This window comes from Danio rerio, chromosome 21 (assembly GCF_049306965.1).
Source record: "Danio rerio strain Tuebingen ecotype United States chromosome 21, GRCz12tu, whole genome shotgun sequence".
NCBI classification, from domain to species: Eukaryota; Metazoa; Chordata; class Actinopteri; order Cypriniformes; family Danionidae; genus Danio; species Danio rerio.
This window is the reverse complement of record NC_133196.1, coordinates 7181878-7201280: the sequence shown is the minus strand read 5'-3', so window position 1 is coordinate 7201280 and position 19403 is coordinate 7181878. Positions and strand designations below refer to the sequence as shown.

The window sequence follows — 19403 nt, the reverse complement described above, 5'->3', positions numbered from 1 at the left end:
CCATAAATATCTGATATTGACATTGTAATATCTGCTAAATTGGTACATGATCTCTAGTTGCAATACAATTTGTGTTTTCTATTTATCTTTTAGATATGTGTTTGTGTGAGTACAGTTGAAGTCAGAATTATTAGCCCCCCTTTGAATTTTTTTTTTTTAATTATTTCCCAAATTACGTTTAACAGAGCAAGAAAATTTTCACAGAATGTCTGATAATATTTTTTCTTCTGTCTTATTTGTTTTATTTCGGCTAGAGTAAATGCAGGATTTTTTTAATGATTTTAAGGACAAAATTATTAGCCCCTTTAAGCTATTTTTTTCAACAACTAAGGTAGGTTTTGAAGTATGAATGAAATGTTTTGTGCAAGTAGCTACATTTTGCAGACACGCTATAAAGTTCTGAAAGTCCAGCAAACAGAATGTGAAGTTTGTTTTTAAAAATGTGCCAAAGCAATTAAGAATAAAACTGCTCAAAGACGTAACGTTAACGTACGTACTTATTCAATTGCATAATGAACTATGTGCCCCTTTACACTTACAATACTGTTTAAAGTATTTCTTTAAACATGATTCATTCTGATTATGATACTTAAGTTAGCTGTTTGATATGGTAAACAGTAACACTGCTTGTTTGTGTACATTAGTAACGTATTATTAGCCGTCTGATAATGTAGTCATGCCAACAGGTAACGCTAACGAAATAAATGATCGTTACATGTCTGACGTTGAAGAGATAACTTAACACATACAACATATTACCAAAGTCCCCATCTTCTTCTGAATCCGTTTCAACATATTAATAAACTCACTATTAGCATCTTAGCATAGATGACTTGATGGTTCCCACCAGTCCTCCTATGGAAGCATACGAGTAGCAGAATTCAATTCAAAATGTAATATGCAAAATGGCAATGCAATATGTTAAATGGCAATGTATTTCTGTATTTGAATTTGCATTTTCCAAGACATATGAGCAATGTTTGGTGCAGAATGAAAATGTAAATTAAATTACATTGTTTGCATTTCTCATTTCAAACACTGTTTTAATATGTAAATTGTATCCACATTTTAAAGCTTTATAAGTAGCAAAATTAAATTGAAAATGCTACACACAAACTTAATTTGATGTGAATAAAGTACAAGCAGAAACTGTAGCAAAATGATAATTTAAATGTTATTTGTCCTAAATGCATTTACGCTCGCGTCTAGGAAACGCAGGATTACATTTTCAGCATAACAGCATGGGATGTGTGTAGCAAAATTAATTTTGAAATGTAATATGCAAAACGATAATGCAGTATGTAAAAGTGTATTTCTGTATTTCAGTTAGCATTTTCCAAGACATATGTGCAATGTTTGCTGCAGAATGAAAATGAAAATGAAAAAAAAACATAATGCATTTTCATTTAACACATCGCGACGAATGAAAGCCAATTTGAAATTGAAAATGCATTCTGGCCTGGCCACGCCCACAGACGGCCACCGTTGCTGCAAGGCGGGTTTTAGGTTATGTCGTGACAGCTGCCGCGAGGACTATTAGGGACATTTGGCAGCATAAACATGGCGAAGTCTGTTCCTCAGCGGCTTCGTGAAGCTGCACGAGCCCTCGAGCGTGAACTGGGAAATACTTTAGAAAACCAATCACCTCCTAGCTCAGTAAACTTGGCTTAAGGTTTGATATTCGCGCACGCAGTTTTAGGGATCATTTGCAAATTACATCGACAGAACCTAAAGGGGCTTTAGCTGATGTGTACTGTATGCTTATGACAAGAGCTATTGCCTATTTCTGCATTGTATGTACCATATAGTTAGAGGTATAGTAGCTTTGCTACCTGTATTAAATCAGTCTGGCCTCTAACCATTTATTGGAATCTCCTCAATTTTTTTCTGCTTTGCGTTACTGTGCGTTTTGGTTCTGTTGATGTAAATCGCAGATGATCCCTAAAACTGCGTGCGCGAATATCAAACCTAAGGCCAACTTTACTGAGCTAGGAGGTGATTGCTTTTCTAAAGTATTTCCCAGTTCACGCTCGAGGGCTCGTGCAGCTTCACGAAGCCGCTGAGGAACAGACTTCGCCATGTTTATGCTGCCAAATGTCCTTAATAGTCCTCGCGGCAGCTGTGACGACATAACCTAAAACCCGCCTTGCAGCAACGGTGGCCGTCTGTGGGCGTGGCCAGGCCAGAATGCATTTTCAATTTCAAATTGGCTTTCATTCGTCGCGATGTGTTAAATGAAAATGCATTATGTTTTTTTTATTTTTCATTTTCATTCTGCAGCAAACATTGCACATATGTCTTGGAAAATGCTAACTGAAATACAGAAATACACTGCCTTTTACATATTGCATTATCGTTTTGCATTTTACATTTCAAAATTATTTTGCTACACACATCCCATGCTGTTATGCTGAAAATGTAATCCTGCGTTTCCTAGACGCGAGCGTAAATGCATTTAGGACAAATAACATTTAAATTATCATTTTGCTACAGTTTCTGCTTGTACTTTATTCACATCAAATTAAGTTTGTGTGTAGTATTTTCAATTTAATTTTGCTACTTATAAAGCTTTAAAATGTGGATACAATTTACATATTAAAACAGTGTTTGAAATGAGAAATGCAAACAATGTAATTTAATTTACATTTTCATTCTGCACCAAACATTGCTCATATGTCTTGGAAAATGCAAATTCAAATACAGAAATACATTGCCATTTAACATATTGCATTGCCATTTTGCATATTACATTTTGAATTGAATTATGCTACTCATATGCTTCCATAGTCCTCAGAGCCAGAACCATTTCCTTAACCGTTTCAAAATACCGTTAGCCTCCTTAAAGTAATTAACTATTTTGACTTTTTTTTACTCTTACTTACCACACATAATATATATTACAATCTCATCTGCTTGTGAATTAGTTTCAACGTAATATGGCCTAATTACTTCACTATTTAACATTTTAACACGTAGCTACCATTTAACGCTATTCGACGTGAAAAGAGCAAAGTGGAGGAGGCGGGGACAAATTTGCATATTCATGAGCTCTTATATAGTTAGGCGACACTACCAGAGCTGTTGTTTTATTTTTTTAAATATACAGTACAGAAAACAATTAAGAGAGCACTTCATCTTGAATTAATTAGCATTTCTCTGGATTTGAAACTAATCACTTCATTTTTTTAAGCAAAATGTTAATTAGTTTCATTTTACATTAATAATGTGGCTATGAAAGTTGAAATAAAAATATATTTATATCTATGTATCTGAGAGTGCGTTCCTAAAAGTACAATATTTATAGTCAGAATATTGTCCTAGTCTTGTATTCAGTCGATTAAAAACTCAAATTTTCTTGTGACATTTTTAAGACCATAATTATCAATAGTCAATAAAATAAAACACATTAACATTGAACTCAAAACTCACACCTATGCAAATTCAGAAAACTGGATGACACATTGTTCACAAAGTGTAGGTTTTTTAATAGCACAGAAAACCAGAAGATGGGTTCTATTATTTTAAACATGGTGGTAAATAACATTTAAATTATTCTCTATAAAACAGGCTCGATAATACAGTTTGACTGTCTCTTTTCTCAACCAATAAGAGATCTGAAATCAAACTCATTTAGAGACATTCACACATTAAACACAGTTGATAGTTACAGAACTGAAGACTGAATGACTGGCATCAGAAATGTTTCCTTGCACAGATCCATGTTCAGTTTCTGTCAGTCATGTGGTCACTGAAGAGTTTTATTGGTTGCTCCGAGTTCATTTTTTCTGGTTTTTAGCCGGTTTGGGTTTTCGTGGACTCTTTTTAAATGTCCCGCCCCTCATGGCCTTAAGCTCCGCCTCCCACTGCTTCCTCACCATAGTGTACAGCCTCATGGTGGCCTGAGCGTCCTGAACCTGCATATTCATAAGGAGCAATTATTATGCATATATATTTAAAAGAGAATTAAAGTTATTAAAAAGCAAAATCGACAATGAGTTTAATACTTTAAAAGTCAGTGATTGTCTCGTCTTTTTAAGTGTATGTTAACAGAAAATGCATGAAAATACTTATATTACTTATAATAAAACACTGAGTTAAAAGTAGAATGATTTTTGCAACCAGCTAATGGATTTTTTTCATTCATAGTTTTAACTAAATAATTTAGCTAAATATCTTTAAATTAATGTGAAAATATTTAAATATTTATATATAGTATACACAGGTATATTTAGCTATATTTAAATTTTAAAAAATTTATCATTTAGCAAAATATAGAAAATATATTGAAATTAATATAAAACAGTTACATATACATACACACATAAAAATAGTTTCTCTCACATAATATAAAAAATAGCCACACCTTGCAATTTATTAAAAAAATATTTATAGATGGACGGCATGGTTGCTCAGTGGTTAGCACTGTCGCCTCACAGCAAGAAGGTTACTGGTTCGAGTCTCATGTTTGCATGTTCACCCTGTGTTGGTGTGGGTTTCCACCAGGGTTGGGTACCGAAAACCGGTGAAATTATGGTATGCACCGTATCAAATCAGCATACGAAATTTGGTGCCTAATTTCGGTACTGCAACAAGAACGTAAAGCAGGTCGTGCACCAGAGCGATATGAATTCGCAAGTCAGCGGCTGTCAGCGGCGCCCAGGCACGACTCATGACTGTTTATATTTCTGCCATGCCACAGAGTGCCATTAGAATAGTTTCATTTTAAATAACTGCGAATGTGCACGTCTGGTGTGTGATCAACTGTCATGTGCGCGCCGTGCCGCGGCTCTGAGCGGCGCATCCGCTAACGCCCTTAAGAAGCACAAAAGGGTGCGTTAAAGGCACACGCAAGTAAGCGTTGTGTCACACTATCTCTAATTGTTTCATTCTAAACAGCTCTGAGGGATCCGGATATCTGCGATGCCAGGGGTTTGTTATAGTAGCTTATAAAAGGCAAAGCGCGCAGCACGGCGCATGCGGCGAGCGACTCACTTCATCAACAAGCATGATCACGTTCATCTAATTTGCTTAAACTAAGCATTCTAAAGTATGGCTATATTTTACAAGCAAGGATTCTGACACACCAACACGCAGCAGATGTTTTACACAAGTTGCGTGTGAGGGAGAAACACGTCAAACTCATGAAATGTGAGGGCTCATGGAATCAACTTAAAGGTGAAGAATGGACTGTCTTTGACAGCTTGTGACATCACCTGGTACATTATCTGAGTATGTTTACATGGACACCAATACTCTGATTTTAATATGATTAAGACAATACTCTGATCACGAGTCTACTACGTAAACAGTGATGTTTGATCTTAAAGGACCACAGACACAAACTGCGGAGTAAACATTAGGCTGGTGACTCGATGTTAGTGATCTATGTGCTAGAACATGTAATTGGGAGTCATCAATGTAACATTCAGAAAGCAGCTCATGTTAACACCTGAATCATATTATTGTCTTATTCAGATTAATGCAAATCATTAGATCCCTGATGTCCCAGAAAAAAAGGTTTTCCCTGATTTCGATGACAGCCTTTCCACAGGTTAGTAGTAAGCTAATGTAATGTTATTAGCATAATGCAAATCTTGCATTTATGCTACCAAACAAATGATCAAAAGAAATAAATTAATGCAATTCAAATATTAAAAATATTAATTGATGTTTACTTTAAATGTATTATAAACATATATTTATATTGTTCAATTATAATGATTTAAAAAAAAAAAAAAATATATATATATATATATATATATATATATATATTTTTTTTTTTTTCTCGATTAATCTTGTGGCTTAAAGGTATCGGTTCAGGCACTGTTTTGGCACCGGTACCATTTTAAAAGTATTGATTTAGCACCGGTATTGAAAAAACTCAAACAATACCCAACCCTAGTTTCCACCAGTGCCTCTGGTTTCCCTGACAGTCCAAATACATACGCTACAGTTGAATTTAATAAATAAAATTATCCATAGTGTATGTGTGAGAATGACTGTGTATGGGTGTTTCCCAGTACTGGGTTGCGGCTGGAAGAAAATCCACTGTGTAAAACATAAGCTGGATATGTTGGCGGTTCATTCCGCTGTGGTGACCGCTGATAAATTAAGAGACTGAATATTTTCAGACTGGTGTGAAGACTTACAGACGAATGTTCACCCTGCTGGACTTGAACATTGAGAATCTGTCTGCATAAATTCCTCAATGCAGGACGAGAGCTCTACAGAAACAACAACAACAAGATTTAAAGCAGTTATTGAAATTTAACACGGTATATTTTCATTGTTTAGGTGATTCTGCTCATACCTTTACTTTCTGCCTGAATGGCTTGTATCTCTGTGTGTCTCTGATCATTTTCTTGGGATGATCCAACAGCAGAATCTAAAAACGAGACAAAGGGGGTTTCGAATAAATCATAGATTGGTTAAAAAAATGAGTACACTGTGGTCAAAAAGGGATGGACATGGTCAGCAAAAATACTCAGGTAGGCTGTGGTGTTGACACGATGCTCAGTTGGTACTAATGGGCCCAAAGTGTGCCAAGAAAATATCCCCCACACCATTACATCACCATAATCAGCCTGAACCGTTGATACAAGGCAGGTTGGATCCACGCTTTAATGTTGATTATGCCAAATTCTGACCCTTCCATCCAAATGTCTCAGCAGAAATGGAGACTCATCAGACCAGGCAACGTTTTCCCAATCTTCAATTGTCCAATTTTGGTGAGCCTGTGTGAATTGTAGCCTCAGTTTCCTGTACTTAGCTGACAGAAGTGGCACCCGGTGTGGTCTTCTGCTGCTGTAGTCCATCTGCCTCAAGGTTTGTCTTGTTGTGTGTTCAGAGATGCTCTCCTGCAGACCTTGGTTGTAGTGAGTCGTTATTTGAGTTACTGTTGCCTTTCTATCAGCTGGAACCAGTCTGGCCATTCTCCTCTGACCTCTGGCATCAACAAGGCATTTGCGCCCACAGAACTGCCGCTCACTTGATATTTTCTCTTTTTCTTATCATTCTCTGTAAACCCTAGAGATGCTTGTGCGTAAAAATCCCAGTAGATCAGCAGTTTCTGAAATACTCAGACCAGCCCATCAAGCACCAACAAAATTAAAAGTCACATAAATCCCCTTTCTACCCCATTCTGATGCTCGGTATGAACTGCAGCAGATCGTCTTGACCACTTCTACATGCATTACTGCCATGTGATTGGCTGATTAGAAATTTGGACAGGTGTACCTCATAACGTGGCCGGTGAGTGTATATTAAAAGTTCACCAACTCTGAACATTCAAACAAAAACAAACTAAACCAAAACAAAGTTAGTCATAGGAACTATTTTAATTGACTTATGATTCTGACACGAAGTGTACTGTACCTTTAAATCATTATGAATGGCGTGTCCCACTAAAATCCTTCCTTTCAGAATCTGAGCCACTTCCTTCTGCACTGTTTTGATGTCCTCGCCTGTCGATTACAAAAAGAGCATGTAAAAACAGCACACAATCTCAAATGCAGACAGGTGTGGAGTTTATATTTGTGGGGAACAAATGCTGTCAAAATTGTGTTGTAGAATCAAAACTATGAGGGTGTTGAATTGAGATGTTAATCCAAAATGGCAGAAAATAAGGTTTAAATTGTCCTACAAATATGCAAGTCCAAGTTGCAATAAGCTACCTCAATTTTAGAAAAAAAATAATAAACATTTAAAAAATAAACAAAATTCAGTCATATTTGAAATCAGAAAGAGCTTCATTGTCAATATCGCCATTAATCTATTGTTAATCTTTTCTCAAAGTTAGGTTGGTAGCTGGGTTATTCTACGCAAGCTATGATGACTTTTGATATTTTAGGGTGGATGTATAATTGACCGAATTGCACTGTAGGTGGCGAGAACGAGTCGTCGAACCTGTGTGTATTCCTACTGTGAAATTACCACATCAAATGTGACGTCCTAACACGGATGCAGTTCACTAGAGTGAATCTGATTAACGTTAGCTCCTCATTTAACTATCAGGCACCTGTAAAGTTTATGCGTTCGGGTAAAACATATACAAATAAAACGGACCGGGTGCGTTTTAAAATTAATGAGGGTGAATGAAAGTCAAACTGGTGAGCCGTCTGACAAAAACAGTGCCCTTCTGAATCAAGTCAGCAGGATGCTCTTCTGGATCTGGATCTACTGACTACGCTTACATGGACATCAGTAATCTTGTCATTTGCCTTAATAGACAATATAATTATGGTCTTTACGTGAAGTGCTTTCATGCAAGAGTTTTCTGTAATTTTGGGTGACTTTAACTGCAGTTCGGCAGTTTCACATTCACTTATGAACGTTCCATTCATGCCCCGTGACAAACTGGGGTATTAGATGCAAATAAGGAGTAAGGACTGGTGAGAGTGTTATGGAATATAATAACGCACGCCAAATGGAAAGAAAAAACTTGTGTGTGTTTGTAGTCCTCTACTGACAGCCATGTGTATGTGTATGGAACATGCGATGTCGCGCTTAAAATCTTTTTAAAATCCTGACAATGGGTTATTTCAATTTAGAAAAACAAAAACTGTTTAATGAATGCAAAATTTATAGAGGGAAAATCAAAATTGCAAGATATAAATGCAGAAATGTGGCAAAAACAGTTAGAACTGGGCTTTTTAGACTCTCCATGTTTGATTTTTTTTTTAAATACACGATTATGCTGTCGAACTGTAGTATAAATGCAATATCACACTCATAGCAGTGTGATATGGCTGTATATCGTCACTGGTGGGACGCTAAGGCATTCTGCCTATGGCCTCATGCCAACACACCCCTCCCACCACTGCCGATATACATCCATATCACACTGCTATGAGTGTGATATTGCACATATATACAGTTGGGGTCAAACTGATTTGCCCTCCTGTGAATTTGTTAAAAAATATTTCCCAAATGATGATTAACAGAGCAAGGAAATTTTCACAGTATTTCCTATAATATTTTTTCTTCTGGAGAAAGTCTTATTTGTTTTATTTCGGCTAAAATAAAAGCAGCTTTAAATTTTTTAAACCATTTTAAGGTCAAAATTATTAGCCCCTTTAAGCTATATTTATTTTTGATAGTCTACAGAACAAACCAATATTATACAATAACTTGCCTAATTACCCTAACCTGCCTAGTTAACCTAACCAACCTAGTTAAGCCTATTATTCAAAATAAATATTATTCACTGTCATCATGGCAGATTAAAGAAATCCGTTACTAGAAATAAGTTATTAAACTATTTAACTTAGCTCCATTAGAATAAATTTACAGGAGGGCTAATATTTCAGAAGGGTTAATCATTCTTACTTCAGTATATAACTATAACAATGTCTATTATTAAAGTTCTGACCATTCTTGATGTCGTCCGGTCTGATGCCGCTAACCGCCGTTCGGTAGTCCGTAACCTTCTCTGTGGGTTTGACGTATTTGTCATAGATACATTTCCCGAAGTGGTTGACGAGGGAGACTCGGGCTAAAATACTGTCCTCTCCCTTATATCCAACACCCACCATCTCGCAGTCCATCGCAACCGCACGAGTCACTCTAAAAACCACAAAATAAATCATTGAGTGACATCACTTCCTGTTAGCAATGACAGGAGCAAGTGTGGTCATGTTCACATACCCCTCAAACGCATGCTCTTTCACCAGCATCTTCTCTGTGTTTTTTGGATCGCACTTCGCTAATCCGCAGCGTTTCCGCATGATGTCCGCAGCTTCTGTCCCTAAAGCGGACTCGATGTCATCGGGGTCCACGTCGTCAAACCAGAGGTCCGGCCTGAGGGAAAACAGGGGGTTACATATAAAAAAAGATGTAGGATGGAAGTTGGTTATCAACAACGAAGCTTTTTTTTCTTGCAAATGCATTGGCTATTTTCCGATTTTTCCCCTTGAACTCTGTGTTTATATGGAGAGAGAGTTGAGAGTTTAGAATTTATTGCCATGTCAGCATCTCTGGCTATTTTATGGCAAAACCAGATCAATTTGACAATATTTTATAAATATAAGTTGAGTTTATCTCTCACTTCTTGACTTTAGACCAGGGGTCATTAAACTTGTTCCTGGAGGTCCAGTGTCCGGCAGATTTTAGCTCCAACCCTAATCAAATACACCTGAACACGCTAATCAAGCTCATACTAGGTAAACTTGAAACACCCAGGCAGGTGTGATGAGGCAAGTTAGAGCTAAAGCCAGCAGGGACACTGGCCCTCTAGGACCAAGATTGGTGACCCCAGCTATAGGTCATTCAGCTTTTTTCAGTGTATTTATTTAGATTAAACATTAGATATTTAATTTATTAATGTAGATTTTTCTAGTTATTTTGTTTATTTTTTGCAATAGCTTTTTAGCTTGCTCCACATATTTTCTATCTGATCTCATAATTCATACCTCTAATCATATCTTCTCTAGAGTTCATATCTCTAATTTTGACTTTAGCTTTAGTGTTTTTATTTTTGCCATGGAACAAAGTGTAAACAAAATAAATAAACAAATGCAACACTTTGCTTCACAATTCTGACATTTATATTAGAATTGCAAGTTTATTTCACACAACTCAGATTTTTTTTCTTCTTTTAGTTATTTTATATATTACACTTCCAATCTACTGGAAATTTTGGATTTTTGATAGTATATTGTGACTTTTTACAGAAATGAGTTTACATTATATATATAATTTTGACTTTAGCTCAAACTTTTTTTTCGTTCTTTTCTTCTTTTTCCCTCACCTTTATAATTTCTTAGAAATGCAGCTATATTTCTCAGATTTTAGATTTTCTTCCTTTAAATTGTTTAATTATCTAAAAAAGTGCATTTATTCCAATACAGTTTTTTTGTTGGCATAACTGATAAAAAAAAATCAAAAAAATGTGGATTTTTCACAAAATTTTGGACTTTTGAGAGTCTAAATCTCTAATTTTGACTTCAACTTGAAAATTCTTCTGTCCGGCAACATAAAAAAAACTTTTCCCATTATATTTTTTTTCTTGCCTTTCGAAATTAACATCTTGCAATCCTGTTTTTTTTTCTCCGCCACAGAATGGAGTTGTTTATAGAAGGTTATACATATATAGAAGGTTTACCCCCCTTTTTTTCTGTTTTAAGCATTTCCCAAATGATGTTTAACAGAGCAAGAAAATTTTCACAGTATGTCTGATATTTTTTCTTCTGTAGAAAGTCTTTTTTGCTTTATTTTGACTAGAAAAAAAGTTGTTCAAAGTTTTATGAACCATTTTAAGGTCAAAATTATTTATCTAGTCAAATATTATTTACTGTCATCATGGCAAAGACAAAACAAATCAGTTATTAGAAATGAGTTATTAAAACTATTATGTTTAGAAATGTGTTGATAAAAATCTTCTCTCCGTTAAACAGAAATTAGGGATAAAATAAACGGTGGGGGAATAATTTAGGGGGGCTAATAATTCTGACTTCAACTGTATACACACACACACACACACACACACACACACACACACACACACACACACACACACAAACACAAACACACATTTCTGACTTCACTTCTGTGTTTTCTCCAAACACAATAAATAAAAAAATTATAACAATTAATATAATAAAGCTGTTTAAATCTCACAATTTATGATTTTTATTCTTAAAACTATTATAACTAATAAAAATATTAAATTAAAGAAATATTTGTCTATAAATCATACAAGAAAATGAATGTAATCCGTCTTGTAATATCATAAACTGCAGGGGCGGACTGGCCATCTGGCAATTCTGGCAAATGCCAGAAGGGCTGGACCATTTTTTTTTAAATGTGGGCCGGTATGCTATTTTTTATTACATTTTTTTTTAATAAGTATTCATTTTACATACAGGCAGTTTTTGTTTCTTGCAAGAGGTGAATATTATGATAAAGATGATGATAATGATGATGATAATAGTAATAATAATAATAAATGTTAAGCATTGGCCCAATCGGTAATGGCCAGCTGGTTTCGAGATGGGCCCACCCAATCAGAGGTTACGCATGACATAATCAAAATCTGGCAAGAATGTCAAACAAACATTAGGTGCAACACAAGCTAATTGTCAGAGATGGACCGTGAAAAAAGGAAAGGCGGTGTCAAAAAGCTCAGAGAAACTTAAAAATTGCTCTAAAATCAGACGCTGCCAAATGCATAAAATTAACTGAAATAGTCTCAAAAGGGGGCAGCACAATGGGTAGCACTGCCGCCTCACAGCAAAAAGGTCAATGGTTCGAGCCTCGGCTGGGTCATTTAGTGTTTCTGTGTGGAGTTTGCATGTTTGTGTGGTTTTCCTCCTGGTTTCCCTCACAAGTCCAAACACAAAATAAATATCTATTAAATATCTATTACATATGGTACTGCTGATATTATTTTACCATCTGTACACCAATAAAAGTAGTGAATGTGCGTGTCTGTGTATGGGGCTGTGTCGGTGTGATAATGTGGGCTGATATGGCTACAGTGCCAGGGCTGATTTTTAGTCCCAGTCCGCCCCTGATAAACTGTGATTGTGGGGGGAAAAGGTAATACCAAATTTATTACATATTCGTTCCATAAGGTAAGAATATCATTAAAAAGAATTCATAAAAACAATTACAGCAGAGAATGTAATTAAACTGCACACATACTCTGCGGTTTTCTTTTCTTCCTCCTCAGCTTTACTCTTTTTGTTCATCCCTTTCTCCTTTCCATCCTTGTTTTTCCTCTTCTCTGCTTTGAACTGTTTGTGTCCGCTTTGCTCTTTTCCATTCGTCAGCTCTCCATCTTTCTCCACTCGTTTAGACTTCTCAGATTCAGCTTTGACAGTCTCTTTGGCTTTTTTGAACCGTTTCTCAGGTTTATGAGAGTCTTTGGGAGATGATGGCTTCTGCTTTCCATTAACATTTGCATCTTTGATCTGTCCTGTGCCTTCGTTCTTCTTTTCAGGATTTGGAGGAAGAGTCTACAAACACAAACACACACGGTAAAAACAGATGATATATTATATAGAAATCATTCAGAAAACCTCATGCATGTGGTTATTAGACATATGGAATTAAACTTTGCTTTTGCAATCTTTATCATTAGCATCATCATCATCATATATTTTTATTAAACGCCATGTCAGCAACAATAGTGTTTATGTTTCTTTATGTTTTTGCAATCTTCTATTGTGCAATTTTAGTGAGCCTCAGTTTCCTGTTCTTAGCTGACAGGAGCAGCACCTGGAGTGTCTCCTGCTGCTGTAGCCCATCAGCCTCAAGGTAGGACGTGTTGTGTGTTCAGAGATGCTCTTCTGCAGACCTCGGTTGTATCGAGTGCTTATTTGAGTTATTGTTGCCTTTCTATCAGCTGGAACCAGTCTGGCCATTCTCCTCTGACCTCTAGCATCAACAAGGCATTTGCGCCCACAGAACTGCCGCTCACTGGATATTTTCTCTTTTTCGGACCATTCTCTGTAAACCCTAGAGATGGTTGTGCATGAAAATCCCAGTAGATCAGCAGTTTCTGAAATACTCCAACAACCATGCCATGTTCAAAGTCACTTAAATCACCTTTTTTCCCCATTCTGGTGCTCAGTTTGAACTGCAGCAGATCGTCTTGATCATGTGTAAATGCATTGAGTTGCTGCCATGTTAATGGCTGATGAGAAATTTGCATTAAAGATCAGTTGTACAGGGGTCCCTAACAAAGTGGCCGGTGAGTATTTACCTATGTACATTAATTTAACTAAATATATATATATATATATATATATATATATATATATATATATATATATATATATATATATATATATATATATATAAGTTATGACTAGTAATTAGTTATTATGAGTTAAATTAAACATTAAGCATCAAATAAGATAATAAAATATTACCTGTTATTTAAGAAATTTATCTATTATTTAGAAATGACCAAAAAGTAAAACAAGAAATGCAAAAATAATGTACTGATCAGTGTCTCCATTATTTTGCCAGAAATATTTGTGGCTTAAAATTATGACTAAAAAAAAAAAAATTTAATTATTGATTTCAATTATTGTGCTTTGCTTTTCAAGCAGTTCACAGTTCTCAGTTTTCAGAGTTGAAGCTCAGTTTAGTTTAGTTCAGTTCAGTGTGGTTTAATTTTCACTGCTGAAAGTCCAAACACCGAAGAGCAAATCCATAGAAGCGCAGCTCCACAAGATCCAAATTGCCCTCATTTGCCCAAATTAATGTGAAAATGTTTATCTCCTGTGATAAACACTATTATGTTGAATGTTCTTTATAAAGGCATTAAAGAGGTTTAAATAACACTATATTAATTATAGAGGTAAAGGTGGTTTTATATTTGCACATTCGTTCATTTAGCAGTCTCTATCTATATTGTTTACCATGTTACTTTGAATATTCGTTCGAAATTAGCATCCAAGTATGACTTCTAAACAACATTAACACTATTTAATTCACTGTGAACAATGCTGTACTTTGATTGTCATTTGCTGCTAATATGATTTCCCTCTTTACAATTTGCAAAGAACACTTTTCTGAAATTATATTGAGGAGAATTTCTGAATATCCGAAAATAAAACCAACTTTAACTCTATATATTATTCACTGTACTATGAATGTAAAGTGTCCACAACAACAACAAACATGCCTGTCAATTATATCACAATACTGCATTATTGGATACAAAACACACGTTTAATTGTGTCATACAGGGATTTTACCAGAGTAAACTCGAACCCTCTTACCTGCAGTAACTTTCTCCAGTTGCATGAGTAGTCTTGGCCATCTGTAGGCGGCATAATAAATGGGTTTGCAGATTTTGGTTTCTGTGTTTCCTTCTTTTTAGCTGGTTCTGTGGCGAAGAACCACGTATCTCCCTTATAACTCTTTCTGTTGTAAGTTGTCTTCGACCTTTCATTAGTTTTAGACTTGCCAGTCTGTTTCTTCAGCTTTACTTTTGACATCGTACTGCTTTTTATCTATGTAACCTGAATAAAAAACACTGAAGTGCTGTTCAGCCTCTTCTGTTATTACTTAACGTTACTGGCATTAATAATTTCCATACGCTGATTGTATGTAAATTCGTTGATGTCAAGAGTTAGCGCTAATACACAACCTGCATTTTTACGCGAAAACAGCAAACGCATATGAAAGAAGTATATTAACTTAAAACTGTTCAAGATAAACATAAGAACTAGCCAAATCTGCACCATGAGATCACCATGCTGAAAGAACTTTCTGTTTTGTGTGTTTCCCCAATATGCTCCGTGCGAGAACAGTGTGCGGATTTACGTTCCGCTCTGTTTTGTTGTCCGGTGATGTTACTATTATTATAATAAATAAAATATTTAATATGCTCTATATTATAATTTAATACATTTAAAGTTCGGAAACATTAAGATTTGTTACTATTTCAGACAAAAGGCTTCCGATTAAGTTACCATCCTGATTATGATGTGTTATGGTTTATCAATGTGCATGCTGTTTACAGAGACCTTATAAATACAGTATATTTGTGAAAATTGTAATAAGCTTTACTGTAAACTTTACAATCCGTGATGAACAGAAACTTTAAACCAATCTTAATCTTAAGATCATTTTATGTGACTCATTAAGGCAGTATAATGAAAGAATGACAATATAATAGCATCATAATGCAAGTATGCAAATTGCTGTCGGAAGTGGTGTTAGTGAGGCCAGCAGGGGGCACCCAATAATGCCCCAGTATAGTGAAGGGGATTCTATACTGCTCAGTGAGTGCCGTCTTTCGGATGAGATGTTGAACCGAGGTCCTGACTCTCTGGGGTCATTAAAAATCCTAGGATATCCTTCGAAGAAGAATAGGGGTTTAACCTTGACATCCTGGCCAAATTTGTCCTCTGTCCATCATGGCCTCCTAACCATCCCCATATCATAATTGGTTTCATCACTCTGTCTCCTCTACACCAATCAGCTGGTGTGTGGTCTGGCGCAAAATGGCTGCCGTCGCGTCATCCAGGTGAATGCTGCACATTGGTGGTGGATAAGGAGATTCTCCCTTATGTGTAAAGCGCTTTGAGTGCCCAGAAAACTGTTATATAAAAAATGTATTTAATTATTATTAATTAAATTATTATTAATTATTATTCATGTTTAATGTAATTATAGTAATTTTAACAATTGAATCAGGCATTTTAATCAGAATATGAAAACATACTGTATCCTAAACACATCAATAATAATAAATGTTATGTCAATAATATTAAATGTTATGTTATGTTGTTAAAAAGCAACATTTTTAAAGGGGTGGAGGCATGAAGTGAAGTGAACTGATGAACGGGTAGGAAGATGGTTGCCCGTAGAGTTCAGGGGGTTGGGGGGTGGAATTCCAGGAGATTTTTGGGAGACAGAACAATACGGGAGACTCCCAGGAAAAAGGGGAGTGTTGGCAGGTAATGCTAAAATGTCGTCCAAACGCTGCTATTTTCACAGAGCTCGTTCTGTTTCTGTATTTGGTCTTCCAAAGGACACAATACAAAGAGAAGTGCTTACGGTTTAACTTTAATTATGTTCCAGAGAATTATAAAAATATATAGCTAACATTAGACAAAGGAAAGCTTCCAGAATCTCCCCCAGTTCAGTGCTGGATTCAGCTAAAAACTCCTCCAACCATAACAGACGAAGCTGTGGATTGTGAGCCACAACCTGTAAGTATTTTTATGTTGTAGCGAGGACGTGAACAAGGATGTAAACAGCAGGAAATGCTGTTTGGCACCGCTAAAATTTAGCTACAAATCTAAATATTTATCAGTCAAACCGCTGTAAACACCCACAACCTTTAGCAGTGCTGCAGTGTGTAACAACGGGGCTGACACAGAGGGATCCATTTGCAGTATATTTATTAAACACAGTTTAATAAAGACAAGCACACAGATGTAATGCGTGTGCAAACTCACATCAAACACAATAGTGTTACGTAGCAGGGTTGAAGGCAGGTAATCGCAGTATGAGTGTTCAGGCATGGGTCTGAGGCAGGCGGCGAATATCAAGGTCGGTGTTCAGGCTAGAGCGGCTTGGATCAAAGTTGATAATCAGGCAGAGGTACAAGGCAGGCGGCTGGCAGGACGAGGTCGAGGAACAAGGCAAGGTAAGCAACGGGAAAGCAGGCAGAGTAGAGAAACGCTCAGTAGTGTTAGCCGGGGCAGAACAAGACGTCGCCATGACTGAGTGTGTGTGTGCTGCTTATAAGCGTGAGCGTGGATGATCAGGTGGATGCACTTCAGGTGTGCAGGCTATCAGTGTAAGTGGATGATGTAATGGTTAATAGTCCGGGGATGGTGACCTCTGCTGGCCAGCGAGGGGAATGACTGGGACCGAGTCGGTGACACAGTGTCTCTCTATGTGGACGCTTTTCTTGCGTTTACATCTCATATAACAAACTCACACAAGATATAAAAATGTTTCATATTACTTACACATGCTTATTCCGAATTATATGAAACTTGTCAGATTTTATTTTAGAGAGCAGGCGTGAAGTCCAGCCGTGTCCTCTTTATTTTCTAATTCAGGCACAAACTGATAGGGCTAACAGCTACTGCTTAAAAGCGCATAGGGGCGTGACGTGGTGACATGAAGCTGTTCCAGGAATCACAGGACATTATGTTAGCTGACCAATCAGAGCCTCTTGAGGAACTAGGAAATATGACAGTCGTTTGTATGTGAAGTAGCTGTATATAATCAAAGTAAGATATTCGATTTTCTACAAGTGCAGCGTGAGCACACATTGCTTTGCATCTTATAAACACAACCAAGCCTTAAAAATATACTGTGAACCCCATTTAACATTTTAAACTAAATACATTATTAAAACTACTTTATTATTTTAGGGTATAGTGCTCTTTTTAACCATACTGACACCTCCAATTGAATGAATTAGCTGCGCAATTAGCTAAAAGGTTGCTAACATTGGTTTTTATGTACGAGCAATATACATTACATACATACGAGTCAATATATTGTTCATTGTGACAGTCCTATACATCACTAAAAAACTCAATAAACAGTCCCACATTTTTGTAAGAAACGTAATTTTTATTATTAAAGACGTCTATATACAGTGATCTATATATTCACTTATTAAGTTAGAAACAAAACTAGTGCAAAAGTGTCTACAAATCACCGTAGCGAGAGAACTGTGCGCTGTCATTATTTCAATATTAACATAATAAAAGCAGAAACTAACTCAAACAACTGAAAGATTCACATGCACACTTCATCCACGCTTATTTTCAAACCCAAACGGGCATTCAAGCACTTTCTTTAAGGGGCAAAACCAAACAAATGAAAATGAATTTACAATAGGGAGAGTAACACAGAATATTCAATAGCAAAAATGTGCTCGACTCCTCTGTTAATAGATAAATAAACAACTATAGGGTCATACTATCAACTATTAATGTGTACAAAAATAACTTCTTGTTGACAGTATGACAAATACCCATGTGCGTCAGAAAGAATCAGTTTAGACTAGATTAACTATATCATATATATACTGTATAGGTGTGTGTATATAGAAATATAAACAAAATGCAAAAGTGCCATGCAGTGATGCTTTAACCAGTAGTTTTCTGTAATTAACCAGTTACCTTTCTGCATTGTTCTCTCAGAAATGAATACAGATATTTTTGGTGATTAAGAATGGAAACTGATTAGTAATTTTGCACACCGCAGCACTTGTGTGTCTGAGACAGTATTCAATAATCTGAATACTGTAAACGCAGTACGAGTTGCATAGTACTATAATATAGTCATATAATAATACAAAGATAAGAAACGGCCCAGTGAGTCGGAGTTACAGTGGAATGATTTAGAGCGGATTTAAAGACAACATGAAAGCAAAACTCTCCTTATTTCCCGCTTTCTCAGACTTTCTCTGGATTTGACGTGAGTAATCTGTTCATAACTTAACATGCGTCATCTAAAGTCATCTTCTGTTACTGTATCCACTATTGAACAACATTCGATTTCCCTTCAATAAAAAAAAACGACTATATGCATTTAAAATGTTTAATTCATGAGATATTAGTATGCATGATATTAATAAATATCATATTATTAATATTTATATATATTTTTGTATGTCTGCATTTAATCATAATAGGCTATACAATATATTTATATACACAGTTAAAGTCAGACTTATTAGCCCACTTTTGAATTTTTTTTTTTTAAATATTTACCAAATGGTGTTTAACAGAGCAAAGAAATTTTCACAGTATGTCTGATAGTATTTTTTCTTCTGGAGAAAGTCTTATTTGTTTTATTTCGGCTAGAATAAAAGCAGTTTTTAATTTAAAAAAAAAAAATTTGGGACAATATTATTAGCCCCTTTAAGCTATATATTTTTTGATAGTCTACAGAACAAACCATTGCTATAC

The 19403-nt window shown here is 35.8% G+C and overlaps 2 protein-coding genes across 5 annotated transcripts in view; both read right to left on the bottom strand.

Moving 5' to 3' along the window:
* Window positions 1–3045, bottom strand: part of mob1bb (MOB kinase activator 1Bb) — a 33842-nt gene extending 30797 nt beyond the window's left edge. Inside the window, exon 1 of one of the 4 annotated variants that reach the window (XM_073934424.1) lies at window positions 2883–3045. The gene's annotated coding sequence lies outside the window, so the exon portion shown is untranslated. Of the gene's footprint in view, window positions 1–749; window positions 968–2882 lie in introns of those variants that run through there. The other 3 variants (XM_073934423.1, XM_073934425.1, XM_073934426.1) reach the window with 3 other exon arrangements.
* A 419-nt stretch (window positions 3046–3464) lies between these two features.
* On the bottom strand, window positions 3465–15219 carry rexo4 (REX4 homolog, 3'-5' exonuclease). Its single transcript, XM_002665867.6, has 8 exons — window positions 14733–15219; window positions 12643–12956; window positions 9646–9798; window positions 9371–9564; window positions 7375–7463; window positions 6311–6385; window positions 6150–6224; window positions 3465–3914 (listed from the first exon to the last, which is right to left on the bottom strand). The coding sequence occupies exons 1-8, from the start codon at window positions 14949–14951 to the stop codon at window positions 3777–3779; spliced, it is 1257 nt and encodes a 418-aa protein (XP_002665913.1). The 5' UTR covers window positions 14952–15219; the 3' UTR covers window positions 3465–3776.
* Between the last annotated feature and the right edge of the window lie 4184 nt (window positions 15220–19403).

What these genes read in the sequence shown, in the direction of transcription:
- rexo4 (XM_002665867.6), bottom strand. Translation starts at nt 14,951, where the DNA reads ATGTCAAAAGTAAAGCTGAAGAAACAGACTGGCAAGTCTAAAACTAAT. An exon ending in ACTGGAGAAAGTTACTGCAG is followed by an intron (nt 12,957 to 14,732) that starts GTAAGAGGGTTC and finishes TTGTGTTTGTAG; the next exon opens with ACTCTTCCTCCAAATCCTGA. An exon ending in GAAGAAAAGAAAACCGCAGA is followed by an intron (nt 9,799 to 12,642) that starts GTATGTGTGCAG and finishes GTTTTCCCTCAG; the next exon opens with GCCGGACCTCTGGTTTGACG.